Source organism: Peromyscus californicus, unplaced genomic scaffold (genome assembly GCF_007827085.1).
Source record: "Peromyscus californicus insignis strain IS unplaced genomic scaffold, ASM782708v3 Scaffold_1__1_contigs__length_55948999, whole genome shotgun sequence".
Lineage (NCBI taxonomy): Eukaryota > Metazoa > Chordata > Mammalia > Rodentia > Cricetidae > Peromyscus > Peromyscus californicus.
In genome coordinates, this window is record NW_026294492.1 from 18061943 (window position 1) to 18084425 (window position 22483).

General features: G+C 46.9%; 3 protein-coding genes across 11 annotated transcripts in view; 1 reads left to right on the top strand and 2 right to left on the bottom strand.

Annotated features, from left to right (window-relative positions):
- Positions 1 to 1576, bottom strand: part of Wdcp (WD repeat and coiled coil containing) — a 19337-nt gene extending 17761 nt beyond the window's left edge. For 3 of the 5 annotated variants that reach the window (XM_052745967.1, XM_052745974.1, XM_052745975.1), the window contains exon 1: positions 15 to 146. The gene's annotated coding sequence lies outside the window, so the exon portion shown is untranslated. Of the gene's footprint in view, positions 1 to 14; positions 147 to 791; positions 1091 to 1451 lie in introns of those variants that run through there. The other 2 variants (XM_052745970.1, XM_052745971.1) reach the window with 2 other exon arrangements.
- Fkbp1b (FKBP prolyl isomerase 1B) lies at positions 250 to 21226 on the top strand. Of its 5 annotated transcripts, XM_052745978.1 has the most exons (5): positions 1729 to 1929; positions 5227 to 5274; positions 9568 to 9680; positions 20833 to 20910; positions 21021 to 21226. In XM_052745978.1, the coding sequence occupies exons 1-4, from the start codon at positions 1893 to 1895 to the stop codon at positions 20905 to 20907; spliced, it is 273 nt and encodes a 90-aa protein (XP_052601938.1). In that variant the 5' UTR covers positions 1729 to 1892; the 3' UTR covers positions 20908 to 20910; positions 21021 to 21226. The 5 variants fall into 5 exon arrangements, with proteins under 5 accessions (XP_052601940.1, XP_052601941.1, XP_052601938.1 ...); XM_052745980.1 differs by lacking the exons at positions 1729 to 1929; positions 20833 to 20910; positions 21021 to 21226 and adding exons at positions 250 to 330; positions 10795 to 11409; XM_052745981.1 differs by lacking the exons at positions 1729 to 1929; positions 20833 to 20910; positions 21021 to 21226 and adding exons at positions 1123 to 1207; positions 10795 to 11409.
- Sf3b6 (splicing factor 3b subunit 6) lies at positions 15687 to 22394 on the bottom strand. Its single transcript, XM_052745976.1, has 4 exons — positions 22122 to 22394; positions 19386 to 19504; positions 16042 to 16180; positions 15687 to 15912 (listed from the first exon to the last, which is right to left on the bottom strand). The coding sequence occupies exons 1-4, from the start codon at positions 22149 to 22151 to the stop codon at positions 15823 to 15825; spliced, it is 378 nt and encodes a 125-aa protein (XP_052601936.1). The 5' UTR covers positions 22152 to 22394; the 3' UTR covers positions 15687 to 15822.
- Between the last annotated feature and the right edge of the window lie 89 nt (positions 22395 to 22483).

Here is a 22483-nt window from a genome sequence, read left to right on the forward strand (position 1 = left end):
AAGACACGAAATACCTTGGTCTCTTGGCCTCCCCGCCCCACACATAAAAATCCCGGGGGCCGCTCACGTCACAGGACCGCGGATCAGAAGTCCCGGGCAACGAACGGAAGGCTCGGCCCTCGGTCCTGGGCAATGCCTCTTTACTATTGGCTATTGCGTGCGTCACGTTAGCGGCGGGTCCTTCCGCTAGCCAGTAAGCGCAAGGGTTTTGCTGCAAGGGTTTCTGGGAGTTGTAGTTCCCGTGAAACCACGACCGGTAAATCCTCAGACTCCGTCTCAAGCGCTTCAACCTCTTCTCCCAAGCACGTCTCATTCATTCTCTTAGAAGAGGTTGGTAAGAAGGAATCGGAGCCCTAGAGTCAACATGGGTCAGTCGGTTTTAGTTTGGGAGAGGGGAGTCAGGGACTTCCCATTTAAAATCCCATAAACTATCGCTCCCAAAATGTAAATAGCACCCATTCGCCTGGAGCCGCTTCCTAGGCCTGCCCAAGTGGCAGATCTGTTCTACCCCTAATCTGAAAGTACCTGCCCAAGGCCGTAGCCAATAGGGTTGGAGGTCTCAAACTTCTGTAGCCATGAAGACTCTAGGCCACGCCCGCGGGGTCTTTCAGATCCTGACCCGCACACTACCCTAGACCATCTTTCCTGAGCGCCAACTTCAGGCCTCTTTAATGGATGCTAACAACCGCATCTGCGACTTCGCCACCTGGAAGAGTAAGAGTGGAGAAACCACGGAAAACGCCTCACGTTCCAACTCTGGGCCTTTGAATAGGTCTTTCTCTCATACTTACCTCTTCCCAGGCGTCTCTTGTCAGAATCAACACATGTCGATTTTTTTTTTGCAACGGTGTAGGAAGGATGAGGAGACAGTCTTAAAGCGTCCTTCAGCCTTCAAGCAAATGCTACCTCCTCCCAATATATCTTCCTATGGGCTGTGGATGTAGCCTCTATTAGCTTAGCGTGTGTGGAGAGGCCCTGATTTCCCTGGGTTCAGTTCCCAGCACCACGGAGGCAGAGGATTCGGGAAGGACAAAAGTCTCTTTCTAGATTCCTGTCTGTGTTGGATAGAGGTAAAGGAATTCATTCGTTCCTTCTGCAGCACTTGCCACTCCAGGCTATAGCTGTATTCTCAGCTAGGACCCGCAGCCCAGCGATCCTGCTTTAATCCAACTGGAATCCCCCAGGGAGCGGTCCTCTGCCTTGAAAAGTGAGACCCCACCCCCACCCCCACCCAATACAAATACCTGCCGTAGAACTTTGAGGGATAATGAGCATGGGCTCAAGGTGGTTGGGGAAAAAAAATCATCAGTAGTTGGTTTCTTCCCTTCCCGGCTCTGTTCCTGTAGATTCGGGAAGCCTGGCCAGGGTTAGGTTATCAGTCTCGGGTGCTTCCGCTGTACTCTGAAGCCCACGGCACTGAGCACATGTATTTAAAGTGTTAGTTTAATTACCGGCTTTCTCCTCCGAGTCTGTAGGACTGAGCGGACTCCCTGGAGCTTTGCACCGAGTAGGTGCTAAATAAATATGCATGGAACCGACAGATGGATGGATGGATGCGTGGATGCGCTAGTGCCGGCACGCCTCGTTCGCCACCCTCCTCCCTCGGCTAGTGGGGTTAATGGTGCTCCGTCTGGCCAGGCTCCGGAGCAGCCACGTCAGGGTCGCTTCCCCCGGGCCCCGCCCCGGCCAACCCCACCTTGTCGCGCGGCTCCACCCCGCCGCCCCCTTCCCGGCGGCCCCTCCCCGCGCAGGTCCTGACTCCAGCCGCACCTCCTCCGGCTCTGCAGTGGCGGCGAGAAGGCGAGCCGGAGCGCCGGCGGGGTCAGGCCTGAGCAGAGCCGGGGTCGGGGCAGCCGCGAGGACCCCCTGGAGGCGGGGCCTGTGGGACCGCGATGGGCGTGGAGATCGAGACCATCTCCCCGGGAGACGGTACCGGGCGGCGGGGGCCCGGGAGGAGGAGGAGGGGTCCCGGGGCGGAGTCCGCGGGCAGAGGTCTGATTCCGAGGTGGCTCCGGGGATCTAAAACGGGGTTGGGGGTGAGGGGTGAGGGGGTTAGATGCGGACAGCAGGAGGAGAACCCCACACACACCCCGATTCTTGGGGGTTCTGGAGGACAATTCACCACTCGCTTCTGCGCCCGCTCACCCTGGGGCCACAGGGGTCTGCGTCCGGCCACTGTCCGAAGCTGCGGTTTATGCCGCTTTAGCTGCAGCCTCTGGATTATCCGCTGCTGCTGACTTCCCAGGTTCGAATTTCAGCTCCGTTTTCCCAGTCCGACACCAGGGATGGACCCGCGCCCCACCCTCCCCAGCCCTCTTGTCTGGCAGCCCCCAGGGCTGGGCAGCGGTAAGCTGTAGAGAGAGAGCCAATTTGGGAGCCTGCCACTCCTTTGGCTGCTTTTGCTTCCTATATCACCCTTCTGGTCCCACTCAGCCTCCCTCGTCATCTGCCCATTACCATGTCCTCCAGAGTCAAACCTCAAAACCCAGCTCTCAGACCTGCTGCTTGACCTGTCTGGACAGTCCAGGGTTCCTTAGTCAGCCACTCCACAGCAGAACACATGTTCCCTAACTTTGTTCACCCCCACAAGTCTTTCTCCGGGTTCTCTGTCTGCTCTCAAGAAAACCAGCAGCGAGTTTTCTCAACTACTTAGAAAACCGGGTGTAGACATTCAAGGAGTAGCTATTTCTAAGGAAAATCTAATCCAGACCCAAAGCCGCACCCCAGATCTACAGCGTTTCAACAAGCAAACTTGCTGTTAGATATTATTGACATATTCCTCCCCAGGAAATTAAAAGGCTTCTTGGTTGCAAAACGAGGGGTTCCTGGAAATACCAGGGACTGCCCAGATCACTCCTTGGGGGACAGGTTTCTCTGTCCATGCAAAGAATCTTGGTGCTAGGGTCGAGGAAGCCTGTCCCAGGCCTCGTCACCCACACGGCCTCTGAGCTGGCTCCCTGTCTTCCATTTGATCCTTTTCAAATGCAGAGCTCAACAGGCCCCTCCCCCAGGCCGAAAATGATTGGGAGCTGCTTCCCCCTACTTCTGCAAGCAGTCTGCCCCTTTGGTGATAGAGAGGGCTACAGTGATCCACACTGGCAGATCCTCCTTCATTATAACCCCTGCACCCACAACCAGCTTCACCAAGCCACCTGCGACTTGTTAAACACACAACCTATTTAGCAACTATTTATGGACCATGTACTGTGTGCTGGACCCCAGGGTAACAGGATGAAATCAGTGGGCTTCTCTGGAACTGGACTCTAGGACCCTAGGGCTTTCTGTGCTTTGGGTGGAACCCAGGGCCTTATTGCATGCTAGGCAACTGCTCTACGTTGAGCTACATCCCAACTCTGGATTCCAGGCTTTTGAACATGTCTTACAAGTCATTCTATTTCCCAGATCCCTTTACTTCTCCAGACAGACCCTGCCCGTCCTTTACCATTCAATTTAACCATGTCCCACAATGCTTCCTCGGGCTCCCTTTGGTGGACTCCTTCAGTCCACTATCATAATCCAGCCTCATGGCTTTATATTCCACCCAGTTTGTTTATTCAGCGTTGGCTCTGCATCTACCTTCTTGCAGTAAAAACTTGCATGTCTAATAGGCAGCTCGAGATTGCCACCCGCACAAATCTGTTCCTTTTCGGTTTTCTCATCTCTGAAAACAGCTCTACCACCTTCCAGCTACCCAAACCTCAAATTTCAAGCATCGTTCTTGTTTTCTCCTTTTTTCCTCATCTGGCGGCGAGATGGGTGGCGGGTCCTGTCTCCATTCCACTTAGATGCCCTCGTCAACCCTGCTTCCCCAATACATCTCCAATCTATTTCACTCCGTTCTCAGCTGCCACCACCTTAATTCATACCGTCATTGATTTCTTGTCTAGATTATCGCAACAGATGTCTAACCACCCATCCCACACGCAGCAGCCAGAGTGATCTTATAAAATCTTAATTCAGATTAGGTCATTCTCATGCTTTTAAACCCTTCAGTGGTTTCCTACTGCACTTAGTATTAAATCCATCTCTGTAAGCTGTGTGGTGCGGCTCTTTCACATTCCTCTCCTCCCTCTCACTCTGTTCCCTCCTATCCTGAAAATACAGCAGTCCCTCCCTGCTGCATGCGTGGTCTTTGAGTTGATCCCTTCCGAAAGTAGCAGCTCACACATCCCCTTCTCCAAAACGCCTTCCTGGCACGCCCTTTCTGAAACTGCTGGTTCACCACGTCTCTCTGCAATTCATCAGTGTGTTCATTTTCTTTAGAGGGCTTATTGGCCATCTATCCTTATTTATGTGAGCATTGGTTGTCTCCCTCCTTTAGAGTGGAAACTGGGGAGATGGCTCAGTGGGTAAGAGCTCCAGCTATACCAACATGAAGACTTGAGTTTGAATCTCCATCACTCATCTGAAAAAGCTGGGTGTGACTGCCTGAAACTCCAGCACTGGGAGAAGAGACAGGCAGGTCCTGGGAGCTCCGTGGCATTGCTTCTGGCTCAGTGGCTGGATCTCAGGGAAATAAGTTGGAGGGGGATTGAGGAAGGCACTCAACATCTTTGTCTGGCCTCTTGCTTGCGAGCTCATGGACATGTGCACCTGGGTACACAAATGCATGCGCTACACACACACACACACACACACACACACACACACACACACACACACACACTGCCCCCACAACACATGACCATCCCACATACACAAAAGAAAGACTACAAACCTCAGAAGACCAGGGAGCCTGTCTTTATTGTTCTAGGCTGTAACTCCGGCATGAGGCACCGGTCTGGTCGTTATCGATTTCTTGTGAATGATTGCATTTATTCATCCTTGATGGCAATCATGACTCTATAGCACTTTGGGATTTATGTTTCTGCTTCTCTTCTTCATGGGTTCATGTATTGCTCTCTGTCTCTGAGATCTGCTTCAGGTTTGGCACATAGTTGGCTATTCATGAATGCTTGTAGAATAGATGGAAGTAAAAGAAGCAATAAAAAGTGATGGAGTTTTTTGTTTGCTTGTTTTAACTAGTAAACTGGGCCAATAACATAGAGTTCAAATACAAACTAGAAAGGAGACATTATTACTTCTGGCTCATCCAAGGCACAGAGACAGGCATCTCTGTGATAATAAGGGAAAAGTGAGTCAATCAGGGTCGAAATCAATCTTGGATGTGTCAGGTGAGTTTTTCTAATCCCCTAATCCCTTTTCTGCCTTCATATCTCCCGACAGGAAGGACGTTCCCCAAGAAGGGTCAGATATGCGTGGTGCACTACACAGGTACGTCTTACTCCCTCAGCCCTGGCCCAGGTGTGCCTCTCCCAAGGCAGGGCTATCCTGTAAGCTTCTCCCCAGAGAGTCTTGTCCCTGGATGGTCCTCAAAGACCATCGCTGTTTCCTGTGACCAGTTCACTTTTCCCTTACCCACCATCTATGGTGCCAGCCTCCAGTTTCATTCCCTGATGGTGGGCAGTGGGTATCCTGGCCTTCCTGCTCCTGTCTCATGTTTCAAACTTATTCTGAAAGACCCTCAGATCCCCTTTTACCCTGTTTTTCTTCTTTTGTCCACACCTCTCCACCCCTCACTGCAGTGAGGGGGATGAGGGTGGGGCAATGCTGTCTCTGGGTGCTGGGAGAATCCAGAGGAGGGTGCGGCATCTTTGTTGTCTCTTCTTGGATGCTGTGTGTTTGAAGACCCACGGACCAAGGGGCATTCTATATTCATTTATTTTATTTTATGTGTATGGGTGTTTGGGCTGCATGTATGTGTGTGTGCCACATGTGTGCCTGGTACCCCTGGAGGTAAGAAGGTGTCAGATCCCCTGGTACTGGAGTTATGGATGTTTGTGATCCACCATGTGGGTGCTGGGAACTGAACTTGGATGCTTTGGAAGAGCAACAAGTGCTCCTCCTCCTTCCCCGCCCTCAGGAACATTCTAGATGAGTTCCTTAGGCCTGCTGGCAAGAAGACTGCTGGCAGGTGTTTGCTCCAAGAGGTGTGAGGACTCTGCCTTGTGACTCGCTTCCTAATGTGGCAAAGTCTATGGGTGACAGCCATTTAGCATACAGCAAGGCCAGCTAAATTCCTGGGACATATTCAGATGGGGCCATTTTTAGCAGTTCCCTAGGCCAGTGCGAAGCACCAGACTGGTTCTAGCAGATGACGTGGCTGTTTTTCAACAGTTGAATCTCAGTCACTGATGTCAGCACACCCGGGCTGTTTTATCTCCTGGTGATGTGGCCTAATTACCCTGGGGCCTCTGGAGCCTCTGACCAGGGTAATTGATTTATCTGTTCGACATGTTGTAGACAGATCATTGTTGATCAAGTTAATGAAACCAAATGTCTTTTTGCAAAGTAGATACATAGAGTAGGCAGTGTGCGTGAAACACTTCCATCAGCTACAAATGGCTGTGCTTTAGGAGAAACTGTCTTAGCAAACACAGTATGTATGAAACTTCTGGTAAACTTAAAAAAAAAAAAGGGAATATAAGCTGGCCCTGGTGGTCCACACCTATAATACCCACACTTGGGAAGCGGGGACAAGATCAAAAGTTCAAGGCGAACCTTGGCTACATGGTGAGTTTGTGTGTCTGGTGCCTGCAGAGGCCGAACAAGGACACTGAATCCTCTGAAAACTGAAAATTGCAGACAGTGGTGAACTGCTGTGTGAGTGCTGGGAATTGAACCCAGGATCTCTGCAAGAGCAGCCAGGGCTCTTAATCACTGAGCCGTCTCTCCAGCCCTGTCATTAATCTTTCAATAGTATCTCTGGAGCGGAAGTTCTTAATTTTCATGATGTCCTACTTATCAGTCTTCTCCTTCATGGTTACATATTTTTCTATATTCACTTCAAGAAATCTTTCACTATATTATGAAGATTTCATTTATTCATATGTTTATCATCTGGTAAAAATGCTGTTGGTGGTGGTGTGTGTTTTTCTTTTCTTATTTATTTATTTATTTATTTATTTATTTATTTATTTATTTATTTAGAGAGTTGAGACAGGATCCATGTGACTCAGGTTGGCCTTGAATTTGTCTGTAATCAAGGCTTGAATTCCTGATCCTCCTGACTCCACCTGAGTGTTGGGATTGCAATTGAGCACCATGGTGCCCCACTGCTCTGTAGAAACCATGAGTATTTGTGGTGTTAAGAACCAAAGCGAGATCTTTGTACATACAGTGAATTACTCCACCACCATACTACATCCCTACATCCGAAGCCTGAGGTTATATTATTTTATCTTTCATATTTAGGACTTTGGTTCATCTGGAATTGGTTTTTGTGTGTAGAGGTGGTAGAGGCTGAATTCAGTTCTTTTTCCCCATGTGGATAGAGATTTGATCCAGCAATGTTAATCCAAAAAGTCATCCTTTATTTGATGTATTATAGTGGCATCATTGTAAAAGAAGTACACATATTTATGTGGGCCCGTGTTTGGAGTTTGTGGCTTTGGCTGAGCTCACAGCAACAGATAACTGTTACATGGTTCCAAATAGATTCAGCTTTATGAAACCTGAAGGCATTGGGGAAATGGGAAAGCTAGTCTATAAATGGACTGTGCATGTGTGCATATTCAAGCGTGTATTTGCCCAAGTGCATGTCTGTATGAATATATGTAGGTCTGCCGATCTAAATATTTTCTTAGCATCTGCTTGGCCATCAGGGCCCTCTCCTGAGTGTCTGTGTGTAAGTGCATGTGAGCATGCATAAATATCTCTGTGAATTTGAATATCTTAGCAACTGTGTATCTCCATGTATTTGTGTTTGATCTCTGTAGCATCCATCTGTGTGCGTCTCTGGGCAGCCAGAAGGGTTTCTCCTTCGCCACATTTAGAACTCAGGGCAGGAGCCCAACCTAGTCTACCCAGAAGGGAGGTAAATAGGACTCTCTAGTACACATTCGAGTTGTAGGAATTCAAAAGTAAAATTATAGATGCTCAGGCACTTGTAAGCTGGCAAAGCCTCCTATGTTAAATAAGGAAAATATGAGGCCCATTTCCCCAATTTCACACAGTGAGTCAGTGCCAGACTGAACTAAAAACCTTTTCTCAACTGGGTGTGGTGACTAACACCTGAGATTCAGCATTTCGAGGCCAGCTAGGGCTACATATTGAGCTCCAGGCCAGCCTGGGCTACAGAATAAGACCCGGTTGAAATAAAACAAAATCTCAAAATAATAAGAACTCCATTTCTGAACTTAACAGGCCGTGTCTTCCTATGATCCCACATTATCTTATGTGGTGGTTTAGCACCTATAGAAATCTTGGACTAGCTGGGCGGTGGTGGCACACACCTTTAATCCCAGCACTTGGGAGGCAGAGGCAGGTGGATCTCTGTGAGTTTGAGGCCAGCCTGGTCTAGAAAGCTAGTTCCAGGAAAGGTGCAAAACTACACAGAGAAACCCTGTCTCAAAAAACCAAAAAAAAAAAAGAAAAAGAAAAAAACCTTAGATTAGCATGGAATTCAGAAAATCAAGTCTGGGGCTGGAGAGCTGGCTCAGTGGTTAAGAGCACCTGCTGCTCTTCCAGAGGACGTGGGTTCAATTCTCAGTACTTACATGGTGGTTCACATCCATCTGTAACGCTAGGTCCAGGGGATCTGAAGCCATTTTCTAGCCTCCAAGGGCAGCAGGCACTCAAATGCTGCCCAGGCAAACACCTATACGTGTAAACTAAAATGAAAATTTAAGAAGACACACTGGTCTTTGAGCAAGAGTACCATAAGCAATGGAAATAGTGCAGTAGCTCTGGGTCCTTGGGCTGATGGACAGTGACAACATGTGGATGTCAGGGACCACTGGGCTCCTGGCAGTGAGAAGGTAAAGGATGATACAAACTGCCAGAGATCACACCTGGGTGTTCCAGGATAAAACAACTGTTTGCACAGGAGCTGGAAGCTACTCGAGTGCCTAAGTCGCCTCACACTTTTTACTGGAGCAGGGGATGATGGGATGGTGTGATCTTTGGCTTTGCATTCTCAGGAAGCACTTAGAACCTTAGGAAAGGACTGAACCTGAGACTAGAATGCCCGAGGATTTAGCTGGAAAAGTTTAGAAGGCGTAGAGGAACTTGCGAATGGTGTGCTCTGAATAGGTAGGGGGAGGAGCAGAGATGGGGAGAGAGAGAATTTGAAGGCAGGCATCATTAGCCTCAGGCTTTTGGATTATGCTCTGGGAGCTATTGTGTTCTAAGCAGGGAAAAGTAATGATCAGAATTGTGTTTAAAGGGGGAAAAAAATCTGTGGATGTAGCGAGTGGAAGATTGGTCAGTAGAAACATCGTTTGGGAGGCTGTTCCTGTCTCCAGGTGAGGTGTGCTGGTGACTCTGGAGACCAGAGTGGTGGAGTAGCAGAAATTAGAAAGGTAGGTGGATTCCAAGGAGATGTAGGACTCGGTGACAGGCTGCATGTGGGGGTGAGGCAGAGAGATAGGTCCAGGTTTCCTGCCGATGGGGAGATCAAAGAGGAGAGGGTTCCCTCGGAAGAGGAATTCCGTCTAGACATGCTGAGTCCAACTGTTGGTTCACTCAAAACCACAGCTCTTTTCTACCCTCTTCTCACTTCGCTAGGAATGCTCCAGAATGGCAAGAAATTCGATTCATCCAGAGACAGAAACAAACCTTTCAAGTTCAGAATTGGCAAGCAGGAAGTCATCAAAGGTTTTGAAGAAGGTGCTGCCCAGGTAGGCTGAGGATACCCACTAACGGTTTTAGGGAGGCTGAGGATGCTCACTAACGGTTTCAGGGAGGCTGAGGATGCTCACTAACGGTTTTAGGGAGGCTGAGGATGCTCACTAATGGTTTCAGGGAGGCTGAGGATGCTCACTAAAGGGGTCTTTAAGGAGTGGTGGATTTGGGTCCTCCACTTTCCCACTCACATTAGCACAGACGCACACTGCCATGACTCTACTGCCAGGTGCAGCAACGCCACCTAGTGCTCACTCCTGGTTCTGCCCTTCGCCTCTTCTGTGCCTGGCACATCTGTATCTCATCCCAAGCATCTTTCCTAGGCTTGCTTGAGCGGGCTAAAAAGACCAACAAGCTGTCTGAGCTGAGACAGCAGAAGAGCTAGAGATGGATAAGCCAAGGAGTGCTTTGGTTTTTACCTTTAAACATTTTCTGAAGCTATTTCAGATATAAAAATATTACAGAAATAGTGGAGCCCCTATATAATTTTCACCCAACTTCTTCAAATGCTAACATATATAATCATACTACAGTGATTCAACTAAAGCATTAACATCGATACAATACTAACCAGTCCACTCAAATTTCTGGAAATGTTTGAAACATTTGAAACAGCTCCGGGAGGCGGGGGGGCAGGGGTTGACAGTGCTGATGAGCTGTGGTCCCAGCTCTCCTCCCTCAGTTCTCTGGGGAAATTATAGGATGTTCCACTCCTTTGCCGCCATGCCGTGGCCTTTAGTCGCTGAATCTTAACTGGTCCTGTTGCAAGTGTGTTCAAAGCTGTTTATACATTCCTCTTTGACTACTTCGGAAGAGGACCAGGAACAATCATGAGCAGACACAAGCATGCACTAGCTGGATAACCAGTAATGGTTGATGCTTGAATGAATCTGAGACTACTTTGTGGCTGTTAACTGCTCCATAATTTGAGGCAGAATCTGCATGTTTAAGCTCTCAGCCGGACTTTAGTGTGCCACGTATAAAATTAATCTCAGATCTGGAATCACCCTAAGTATGGTTTGGGAAAAATGCCATCGTCACCTTCCTTTTCTCTTTTAAATCAAGCTGGGTCCTCTTTCTCCTCTCCCATCTGCCCCCCATCCCTGCTAGATGAGCTTGGGGCAGAGGGCGAAGCTGACCTGCACCCCTGATGTGGCATACGGAGCTACTGGCCACCCTGGAGTCATCCCTCCCAATGCCACCCTCATCTTTGACGTGGAGCTGCTCAACTTAGAGTGAAGGCAGGAAGGAACTCGAGGTGGCTGGAGATGGCTCCCGCTCTCTGTCCTAGCCTGCTCTGCCACTGGGACGGCTCCTCCTATGTAGGGCTCTTGATCAGTGTGCTGATGTCACTGCCCCTCGACATTATCCGTTCTTCCCGCCCGCCCTGCTCTGTATGCGTCCGCCATTTAATTGTTCCCATACATCTTTGCTTGAGGAAATTTAGCGACAGATCCAGACATTTCAGGTTGTTTATTTTGTGATGCATGTAGTAGCCATTCCCGATCCGAGGACACGGACCTTGTTTGCACAATCTATTATTGCCTTACCTGCACTTAAGCCAGACATCCAAGGTGCTCAGACATGCGCTGTACGTGGTTTCATGGAGGGACTTGAGCCAGTTACCTTTGCTGTCACTTTCTCCTGTTGGCTGCTCACTTTAAGCAGCTCCCTCTTTGGAAATACTGTGTAAAATAAAGGCTCCATGCTTGGCATCTTCCTGGCCATCGTGTTGTGGGAAGTTCTTTAATGACACACAAGGCGCTGCCCTTGGTGATAAAGGAGTAAAAGGGGGCTAAGAGAGTGTAAGGAATAGCTACACGAGCAAACGTTAATGCTGGACCTTGTTCTGTATCCTTTCCGTCTCATTTTGTTTTGAGACAGGGTCTCGGAGCCCAGGCTGACCTAGAACTCCTTCAGCCTCCTGACTGCAGGGATATACAGGTGCAGACCACCCAAGCCTAGCTTTCCTTTTTCAATAAAATGATCACAAACCCTCTAAGCAACTTTGCAAATTAGCTACTACCCTACTAAACTCACCAGCTTGGAGTCCCCCGCGCGTAACTAACCCGGCATCCTAGCAATCCTGAGTGAGATTCGATCTCCTAGGTGATCCCACAACCTCAGGTTTGCGGAGTGAGGGATGAGCTTCCCTCCCTCACCAGAAAGTGCGTCTGAACAAATGAATGTGTTTAAGGCTCGAAACCTGACTCGCTCTGGGAAGTTACTTTTGAAAAGAATGTGTGGTTCTGAGGCTTGTTTTCATGGGCACCGCTTACTTACATCTAGATTTGCTCGAGCTTACCTTGAAGTTACTTCTGAGAACAGTGTAGAAGGTGTCTGTGCCTGCATGTGCGTGTACATGGGCGCTTATGGAGAACAGAGGACAGCCTAGACTGCTAATCCTCAGGAGCTATCTATCTGATTTATTTATTTGCTTATCTATTTTTTACTTGAGACATCTCACTATGTAGCCCAGGCTGGCCTTAAACTCGAACTCATAGAGATCTGTCTTTGTCTCCCAAGTGTTGGGATTAAAGATCCACTGATATACATCATGTAGCATTCTATGTAGGATATGGGGCCACAATCTGGGCTACTTTATATACCCCTTATATCCCAAAAGTCACAGATGAATTCCTCTGCTGAGGCTGAGGGGTTCATGAACACAACCATGAATGGAACATGGTTGCCTTGCTTTTATTCACCCACAGTGTTTGGAACCACAGTGGCCAAAGGATGCTGTACCCATTCCACTCTGGGGTGTCACCTCTGGAATATCCTGCTTCCTCGATGACTCCAACACTTATAATTCCTCAGAACTCAGCCTGTATAGAAAAGATACCCATACTTTCTGCTGTTGACATCAACAGGATGAGCAAAAATGATACCAGAAACTATTTCATGGGCCCACACAAAAGATCTGTCCATAGTAAGTACAGCCTGGTGACAAGAGGCTGTAATGACAGCTACTAAGAAACCCTAATAATGTAAACACCTATTGGCTAGCACCGGAGGGATATATAGGATTTACAGGTAAGCAGAGAAATGACTGCTTTCTCAAGTCTTTGGAAGATGATATCAAAAATTACGGCACATGCCAAAGAGTTCAGTGTCTTGAGAGAGTCACTAAAGGTTGGTTAGCGAGAGACCAGTGTAAGATCCTAACATTTGGGCTGGAAAGATGGCTCAGTGGTTGAGAGAACTGGCTGCTTTTCCAGAGGTCCCGAGTTCAATTCCCAACAACCACAAGGTGGCTCACAACCATCTCTAATGGGACCTGGTGCCCTCTTCTGGTTTGCAGGCATACATGCAGACAGAACACTGTATACATAATAAGTGAATACTCTTAAAAAAAAAAAAAAAAAAAAGATCCTATCACTTGTTTTCAAACTGCTACTCAATGAATCTCGTAAGTTGTTAGAACCCCGAGACTCAGCCTCACTGAAAGTAAAGCAAGTTGGACACACCTGCACCGGAGACTATGTAGACAAAATCTGTTCATTGCACTTTCTGTCCTTTGAGACAAGAGTTCACCGTGTAGTCTAACCTGACCTCAAATGTATGATTCTCCTGCCTCTGCTTCCCAAGTGCTTAAATTATAGGTGTGTGTCACCATGTCCAACTTCATCCCTTATACTCCTTTGTGTGTGTGTGTGGGGGGGCGGATTTCAAGACAGGGTTTCTCTGTGTAGCTTTGGAGCCTGTCCTGGATCTCACTCTGTAGCCCAGGCTGGCCTCGAACTCACAGAGATCCGCCTGGCTCTGCCTCCCGAGTGCTGGGATTAAAGGCGTGGGCCACCACCACACAGCCATCCCTTACACTCTTAAACTTGGTTTAAAAAAATTGAACTTTTAGGTGCCTGGTGCAGAAGACAGTCAACTGGAGCCTCAGATTTAACCACATACCTCCTGCAGAGAGACTCAGTGTCTGTCCCAGTCTAAGTTCTTGTATCTAAATTACAGAATTCCAAACAGTCACAAGGGAATTTGTTTTCTGTAGTGCTGGGGTCAAACCCAGCCCCTGGCTCAGAAAGCCCTCTCTCATTGAGCTATACCCTCAGCCCTAGTTTTAAAACTCTTAATCTGGGTCATGAAATTCAGCTAACAGATACATAATCCAATTGACAGTGTTCACAACTGCTAATAGAAGGAATTTTCCTGGTTATTAACATCATTAGAGGTGAGCGGGCCTGCCACGTGGAGACATCACTCTCAAGTCAGTCTGATTTTGGTTTTCCCCTGACAAAGGGGTCTTTCAGAACACCTTTTAAATCTGCAAACACCTAAGCCACAGCATGCGTTATGGAATTAATAAGGAAATCATAAAGGCACTCATAAGAAAAGTACAGCTATGGCCTTTTTATCTGCCCACCCTTCTTAGAAATGGCTTTTTGTTGCCTATGGTGGCACACACCTTTAATCTCAGCACTCAGGAGGTAGAGGCAGGCGGATCTCTGAGTTCCAGGCCAGCCTGGTCTATGTAGTGGGTTCCCAGACAGCCAGGGCTATTACACAGAGACCTTGTCTCAAAAAAGAAAAAAACAAAACAAAACAAAAAAGGCCTTTCATTCTTTTACGGTGCTTTCAAAAACCACTCAGACATAATACATCATTCCTGCGTGAGCTTTGAAAAGACAGCACAAAATCTAGAAGGTAGCCTATTTTCTACAAAGTAATGACAGACTTTAAATGCATTTAAAAGCAGGATGTCTTTGTCCGTTAATACTAGTCAGTCTATGTAGCCTTCAAAGTGACTCTAGGTTCTGGGTTTACAAAACAATCAGTCCACACTTCTCCATTTGGCCTGCGCCTGAACTATAAAAAGAAAATTTATAGCTGTCTTCCCCCAAGCTGCCAAGCCACAGTGAATGTGACAATTATTACACTCTTCCCATGTCATGGAAACTCCTAAGATTAAGCATTTTATTTATGGCAAAGACATATTGTGAGCTAAGCCCAAAATATATATAGTTAATAATGAGCAGGCAATCTACCTAAGTTCCATCTTGGCCTGGTAATGGTACCACTGCCTAAACAGCGTGCTCTCAAGTTTCTACCAACATGCTGCCCTCTAAACCACCGCCTCTCCACAGACCTCTGCTGTAAGGACAAGGCTGCCCACTGGCAGGTGTCTGGCTCTCTGCAGCTCTTGTGCCAGTCCACTCATGTCTCTGCCTTCGTCTTTTGAGACAGTCTTACTCTGTAACCCGGGCTGAGACTGGCCCAGAATTTACTCCATAGCCATAGATCATAGTTTGATGATCTCAAACTCATGGTGATCCTCCTGCCTCAGCGTCCCAAGTGCTGGGATTACAGGTGTGCACTACACATCATGAGCTTTGGTGTCCTCATGTTACCTCATTGGGTTGTTACTGGTTAAAAATGACAAGTCTGGGCTGGGTGTGGCGGCGCACACCTTTAATCCCAGCACTTGGGAGACAGAGGCGGGAGGATCTCTGTGATTTGGAGGCCAGCCTGGTCTACATGGAGAGACCCTGTCTCAAAAAAAACAAAATCAAAACAAGACAAGTCCACACATTCCTTTGATGGCTCAGGATCTGGTGAAGGCATTTGCTCTCAAGCCTCAGTTCAGTCTCCATGCCCCACATGGTGGAAGAGCTCCTACCAGTCATTCTGATTGCTACACATGCACGTCTGCATACATATATATCACAGCAAGTAAATAAACACAAACAACAAAACCCCCAAAACCACTGTTCTCAAGGCCCTCAGTCCCTAGGCTCACCTACAGTCCTGCATGTGGTTCTCCTGTCTTGTGTTTTTTTCCTCGTATTAAACAGGAGTAGGAAGTTTAAGAGAAAACACTGGCTGGTCAGTGCGCACACCTTTAGTCCCAGCACTCGGGAGGCAGAGGCAGGTGGATCTCTGTGAGTTCAAGGCCTGCCTGGGCTACAGAGCGAGTTGCAGGGCAGCTAGGGCTGTGCCACAGAGAGACCCTGTCTCAAAACCCCCATTCTCCAAAAGAGAAAACACTGACAGGTTTTACAAAAGCTACAGGTTTATTAACATAATATATTCTAATGCTTAGAAAAATTTGAAACAAGTCATGCTAACTAAGAAGAAAATGGTGACTGGGGACCCTGCATGGACGTCTTCAGAGTGAAGTCCGAGAACTCATTTGGGGGGGTCTGTGTTGATGCCATACTTCTCCTTGAGAAGCTTCAGCTGCTCCTCCTTCTTCTTGGTGTCCATCTTCTGGAATGCCTGCAAGTGTGACAAGCACCACAGTTGTTGAGGACTGACCACAGCTAAAGGAGGAGCTCACCAGCAGCACTAACCAACAGAACACCCACCACACACTTCCCAGAGCCACTCTGAGTAGGCTGTACTCACCCGGTTAGCATTATAATACAACACCACGAGGTATCTGTTACACACGTTGAATCCGGAGAGATGGTCGCATGCATTCTTAGCATCGAAGATGTCTTCGTAGACCACATAGGCTGTTCCTCTGGTCTCAGGTGTATTCCCTCTGCAGCACAGTCAGAAGACACATTTACCCAAGCATCAACAATTTTCAGTCTTCCTGAACCTGTACCTGCACCTTGTTTGCTTTGGCACGGAGTGCTGGTATTAAAGTCGTGCGCCACCACCGCCCAGCCTGGCACTGTATTCTTAAAAATACAAACTATATATTCAAGTCCTCTATTCTACCACTGACTCTACCCTGCAGCCTTATACAACTGTTTGGAGACAATAAACAAAATATGCTTCATTTAAGTAATTTGAAACTTACTTGAAAAATACCAGAGGGAACCAACATTATGAATAAATGCTAAATGAGCATTTTATGTTTGTTTGTTTTTCAAGGTAAGGTGTTTCTCTGTGTAGCCCCGGCTGTCCTGGAAGTCACTCTGTAGACCAGGCTGGCCTCGAACTCAGAAATCCACCTGCCTCTGCCTCTGAGTGCTAGGATTAAAGGTGTGTGCCACCAAAGCCCAGCAAGTCTGTAATTTTGTAAATTAATGTGTTTGGAAGTGAACTAGCTGTGGCGCACACCTTTAATCCCGGCACTCAGAGGGAGGCAGAGGTAGGTAGATCCTTGTGAGTTCGAGGCCAACCTGGTCTCCAGAGTGAGTTCCAGGTTAGCCAGAACTGTTACACAGAGAAACCCTGACAGGGAGTCGGCATCCTTTGCTGCAGATAGGTGTGAGACACAGTGAGATCATGTCTCAAAACTATGACCCCTACCCTACCCTTGCCCCAGACTCCAGTCTAAGCCCTGCTCAGAGGCATGTTCCTATAGAAGGGAAAGAAAAGATTACAGGTGATGGTGTGATAGTGAGTGCCAGTGCCAATGAATGAACTCATTCTGTTGCGTTGCCTGGGTCTGACGGGCATGTTTGTTTGTTTTAGACAAGGGCTCCCTATGTGGTCTAGGCCAGCCTGCCTTGAACTTGTAATCTTCCTGCCTCAGTCTCCAGTGCATTACCATGTCCCACCTGAGGAGGGATTTTATAATTTTTATTCTCTTGGTATAGTATTAATAACTATTAACAGTTTAATCATTTTCAGGATTGTATTAGGTATAGAAGTTGAGAACTGTCCAAAGGGGGGAAAAAGTTTGTATTTCCTTAAGGGCAAAGGTAAGTTGTTTTCTTTTCTTCCAGACAGGATCTCCATATGCAGCCTAGGCTGGCCTCGAACTCAGTGACGGAGCTGTGACAAGCAGCCAGGGAAAAGCGTGGAAGCATTGGCCCCAAGCTACTGTGGTCCTGCTCACGCTTGGGTTGCTCTCGAGCACCAAGCTGTATCACCAGCCACTTTTATTTAACACACTGTACTGCCCAGACTGGCCTCAAACTTGCAATCTTTCTGCCTCAGACTCCAAAGTGGCTCTTATTACAGGTGTCTTCCACCATGACTGGTTCTTTTGTTGCATTTTCAGCAACATTCTCTAACTTTGATTTAACCACCTCTCAACTAAGTATCAGTAAGTTTTATAATGCCATCATACATTAGTCATAGCCATACTACTATTATATTCATTTATTTTCTTTTTATGGTATTGGGGATTGAACTCAGGTGTTGCAGACTCTACTACTGAGCTGTATCCCCAGCCATATTCATTTGTGTATATATATATATATATATATATATATATATATATATATATATATATATATATACACACATATATACACATATATATACACACACATACACACACACACACACACACACACACATATATGGGTGGTTACTATGAATCAGGCGCAAATGCTATCAGCACATAGCCTGGAGGCACTCACCCTACCGAGAAAGACAGGTGAGTTCATGGGCAATAGCACAACCACGTATTAACTACTAGGAAACTTAGTTACTAAGTCATAGTAACTAAGGGATGGACAGAGAAAGTTCAGTGGCAACTGGTGTTTTACAGAGACTGGTGACCAATACACACTGCAAAGCTGGCAACTCTGATATGTGCAGACTTCGTAATTCCATCCAAGCTAAGTCTCCCACAGAGAACTGAAGCCTAGATAGAGGAAACAGTCTGCCCAGTTTCACTGAACTTGAAAGTTCTTTTAGTAACTGAACCCAGGTCTAACAACCAATCCTGTCAATTTATCACACTGCCTCCACATTAAGAACCTGGCAGTGCTGGTGCACACCTTTAATCCCAGAACTCTGGAGGCAGTCAGGTGAGTCTGTGAGTTCAAGGCCAGCCTGGTCTACAGAGTGAGTTCCAGGACAGCCAGGGCTACACAGAGAAACCCTGTCTCAAAACGAAACAAGAACAACCACCACCATCCAGATTATTTTACAGATGAAGAAAACCCAACAAGCCCGGCAACTTGCCACATGGTAGACACTTCTGCTCCCTGATTCCTGATTCTTGGTACTTGGAAGGACCTGGAGTCCTCACATCCTCAAAATACAGACAAAATGTATCCTGTAGAAGTTCAAAGCTCCTAGCTGCTGCTCAGAGGACCGAGACCTTCTAAGAGCAACTGGTCTACAGTGCTTTTGTTTTTGTCTTCATTCGGGTATTAATGATAACGTGTTTCCAGTAATCAGTTTATCCTAGGAGAGATGGAGAGCATTCAAAAGCAAAGTCCTCAGCCTCAATGGTCCTAAAGGCCAGGAAGGGGTTCTCAGATTATAAAAAGAATTTTTTTTTTGCTTGTTTTGTTTGAGGTAGGGTCTTAGGAAGTCCAGACTGACCTCAAAATCACTGATTGATGAAAACGACCTTGAACTCTTGACTTCACCTCTGAAGAGCTGAGTTTATAGGCACTGCACCACCACACTCACTTCAGAAAACTTATAAAAATATAGTGGGGTTGGCTACAGCTCAGAGGTATAGTGCCTACCCAGCATGTACAGGGCCCTGGGTTCAAACCAACAGGGCCTACCCAAGGTGCTCCCTAAAAAGAAATAGTGTAACTAAAAATAAAAGCTTTAGAACTCTTTTCAGAGGAACCCTTAAATGGCACAAGTCCAGGTTCTGTATAAATGGTTTAACTGTTCAGTTCAGGGTTAGAAGATTTTATCACTAAACCTTACATGGTACTAGAAAGGTACTTTTACTCAAGAGCTTCGTAGTCTCACTGTGAAACAGACATTATCACTACACACCACACAACACAGTTCTGCTGCTAGTCACAATTCTGAGATTATGGACTAGGAAACCATTTCCTGTAAGTGACATTTCAAGTCTCAGTACAACTTACACTCTGATTTGACGAATAGGCCCATATTTTCCAAATATATCATACATTTCTTCCGCTGTGATTTTGTATGGCAAATTCCTTATATACAAAATCCGATTTACTTCAGGTGGGAGGCGAATCTAAAATGAGAAATGTGTATCATTATACTGTAGGAAAGCAGTGCTGCCATTAAAAAGAACCCAAAGATGCAAAATAAGAATAAAAGTATAATTTGATGCTACTCTTAAGTGGCATGTTCTTCAGAAAAAACAAGAGAGCACCACACAGAGGGGAGACTGTAAGTAGGAACTAAGACCGAGGCTTTTGAGCACTCCAATTTAACAAGTATTTCCCAGTTCACTCACGGATCCTTAATGTCTCCTGGGAAAGAAAAGATGATAAAATCCCATTCATAAGCTTTCTGCTGTCTTAAGAACTTGTGTCAATGGCCCCTCTCTCTTGTTCTTACAGGCTTTCCCTTCCTACCACGAGAGCAGCTGACCTGGTCCTCCCAATCCCCACACAAAACAAAATGCTGGAATCCTCTTCACTCACTCAAATAGTTACTAAATGCCTTTTTTTTTTTTTTTTTTTTTTTTTTTTGGTTTTTCGAGACAGGGTTTCTCTGTGTAGCTTTGCGCCTTTCCTGGAACTCACTTTGGAGACCAGGCTGGCCTCGAACTCACAGAGATCCGCCTGGCTCTGCCTCCCGAGTGCTGGGATTAAAGGCGTGCGCCACCACCACCCGGCACTAAATGCCTTTTTAATGTACACAGTGGGCTAGGTATTAGAGACACACCTTGAAGAAAGGACAAGATGTCTGGCTTCCCTGCACTTTCTAGCTCTCTCTACTTACTTTATCTTGCTTTTTTTCTTTTTCAGTCAAGTAGAAGAGTCTGTACGCACTGACTCATTCTTCATTTCTTAGACGCCAGACCTAAGCTACCACCCAGCACTCTGCTGAAAGTGATTCTGCTAATGTCTTTTTGTTGCAGTGTCCACCTCGCAAACTTCTAGGGTGCCTGGCTGGTCCTCCTCCTCCAACACTTGGGTTTCTACACAATCTTTGATATTGAAATAGTCCTCTATAGCTACTTTTCTTGACCTGCTGTGTATTTCTCACACTCCACACTCTTCTTATTCTACTTTCATGACTCACAGCTCACTCTCTGCTAATATACTCAGTCAGTTACACACCAGACAAAAATTTTCCCAATAAATACTTATTAAATTGACACAACTGTGGCACACGCAATACAATAATAAATAAATATAAATTAAAAGAAATTTATTCCACACTTTCAAATGAGTAGTGATACCTTTTCCCCCCAAGTTTTAAAATCAACAACTGCCCAGACAAAAATATATTTCTCTAATAAATCTGCTTTCTCACTCTGCAAAACACTGTGTAACCTCCTTCTCTTCTCTCCTAAAACCTCTCCACCATCATTCCCTGTAAAACTGAAAGGGCTGTCTGCTCTTCTCTGCCAACCCAGGACAGGACCCTGGCTCTATGCTTCTTGAAGAAAACAGGTATGACTAAATGGTAAGTACTATATATTCCTATTATTAACTTTATTCACCTATGTCCATTCCATTTTTCTTCTGCTATACCAACCACTCATCTACTCAAAATCCCTTCTTTAATTATTTTAGGTTTTTGTTGCGATTTGAGGTGCTTGGAATCAAATCCAGGGACTACCACTGAGCCACATTTCCAGCTTCGATCCTGAACTTGATACATTTTCCTTCTTTTATTAGGTTTCTCCCATTCCATTGGTGCACTCTCGTTGGCATATAAAATGCACTTTATGTATCTTTAGAACAATTCAATTTCTCTACTAATAAGAAAACTCAAAGGACCAACTCTTTGCAGGTTTCTTTTTCTTAATTCCCACCATCTTTTTATCCTATAGGAACCAAGTTTTCACTCACTGAAATAATTCAAATAATCAAGGTAGCCCCAAATCTTCATCAGCATATCCAATGGTCAATTATCTGTCTTGTTTTGGTATAATTCTAAGTTTTAAGCGTTGCCTAGTTTTTTTCCGAAAAGATTTTGATAACACTCCACTCGCTGCCAACAGTAGAACACAAAAAAGACTTTTGTTTGTTTGTTTTTCGAGACAGGGTTTCTATGTGTAGCTTTAGGGCCTATCCTGGAACTCGCTCTGTAGACCAGGCTGGGCTCAAACTCAGAGAGATCCGCCTGCCTCTGCCTCCCGAGTGCTGGGATTAAAGGCGTGCCGCCACCATCGCCCGGCAAGAATGACTTTTTAATTCACTGCTGTGTCCCCAACACTGGTGTTGAATAAATACAGCTGATGAACTGCTTCCCATTTGTAAAGCCAGAGACACGCCAGGAGCTTAAATACATGAACGGGGGATTCCCAAAGTTCTACATGCGAGAAAAACACCAGGCTCCAGCTGGCAGCGAACCATATAGTTACTGAATACGTCTGTGCTATCGGCTTTTTAGACTCGGAAGATCCTAACGCCTGCTCCTAGGTGAGGTCAAGCAGCAGAGACTGTGGGACCTTACACTGTCAGTGATACCGGGGGGGCTCTCAAAAGGGGTGGGAGCGAAAAGTCGCTCAAGGAACACACCCCTGAGGATAAGGCCAGGACAGAACCTCCTTTGACCGAACAGGCAATGGGCTCCCCGACCTGTGGGCGGAGGACAAGAACTCTCCCACCCACGCTGCGACAGCCAAGCCACCAGATCGTTTCCCCGCCGCGCAGAAAGCGGGTACTCACGTTCGCCCTCTTGGCCGCTTGCATCGCCATCTTGGCGGGCTGTTGGAGGCGACCGTGGGATTCCTCGGAATCTCTCTAAAGCTCGGTCGCCCGGGAGGGCGACAGAGCGTCAGATACAGGGTATCAACAGCCAGGCAGAACCGGAAGCCGTTCCAGGCACTGCCGGAAAGCCCGCGTCTCAAACGAGGACCTGTTGACGTCCTCGAAAAGAGGCTCCAGACTCAACTACCGGGACAGCGTTCTCAGACCGGAAGGCGCAAAGGCGAGCTCCAAGACACTTCCGGGTACCGGACAGGAAGGGGCGGGGTGAAGGCTACAGGGAGGGAGGTGTTCCTGCTTGAAGGGGGCGGGGCTGGAGGGCT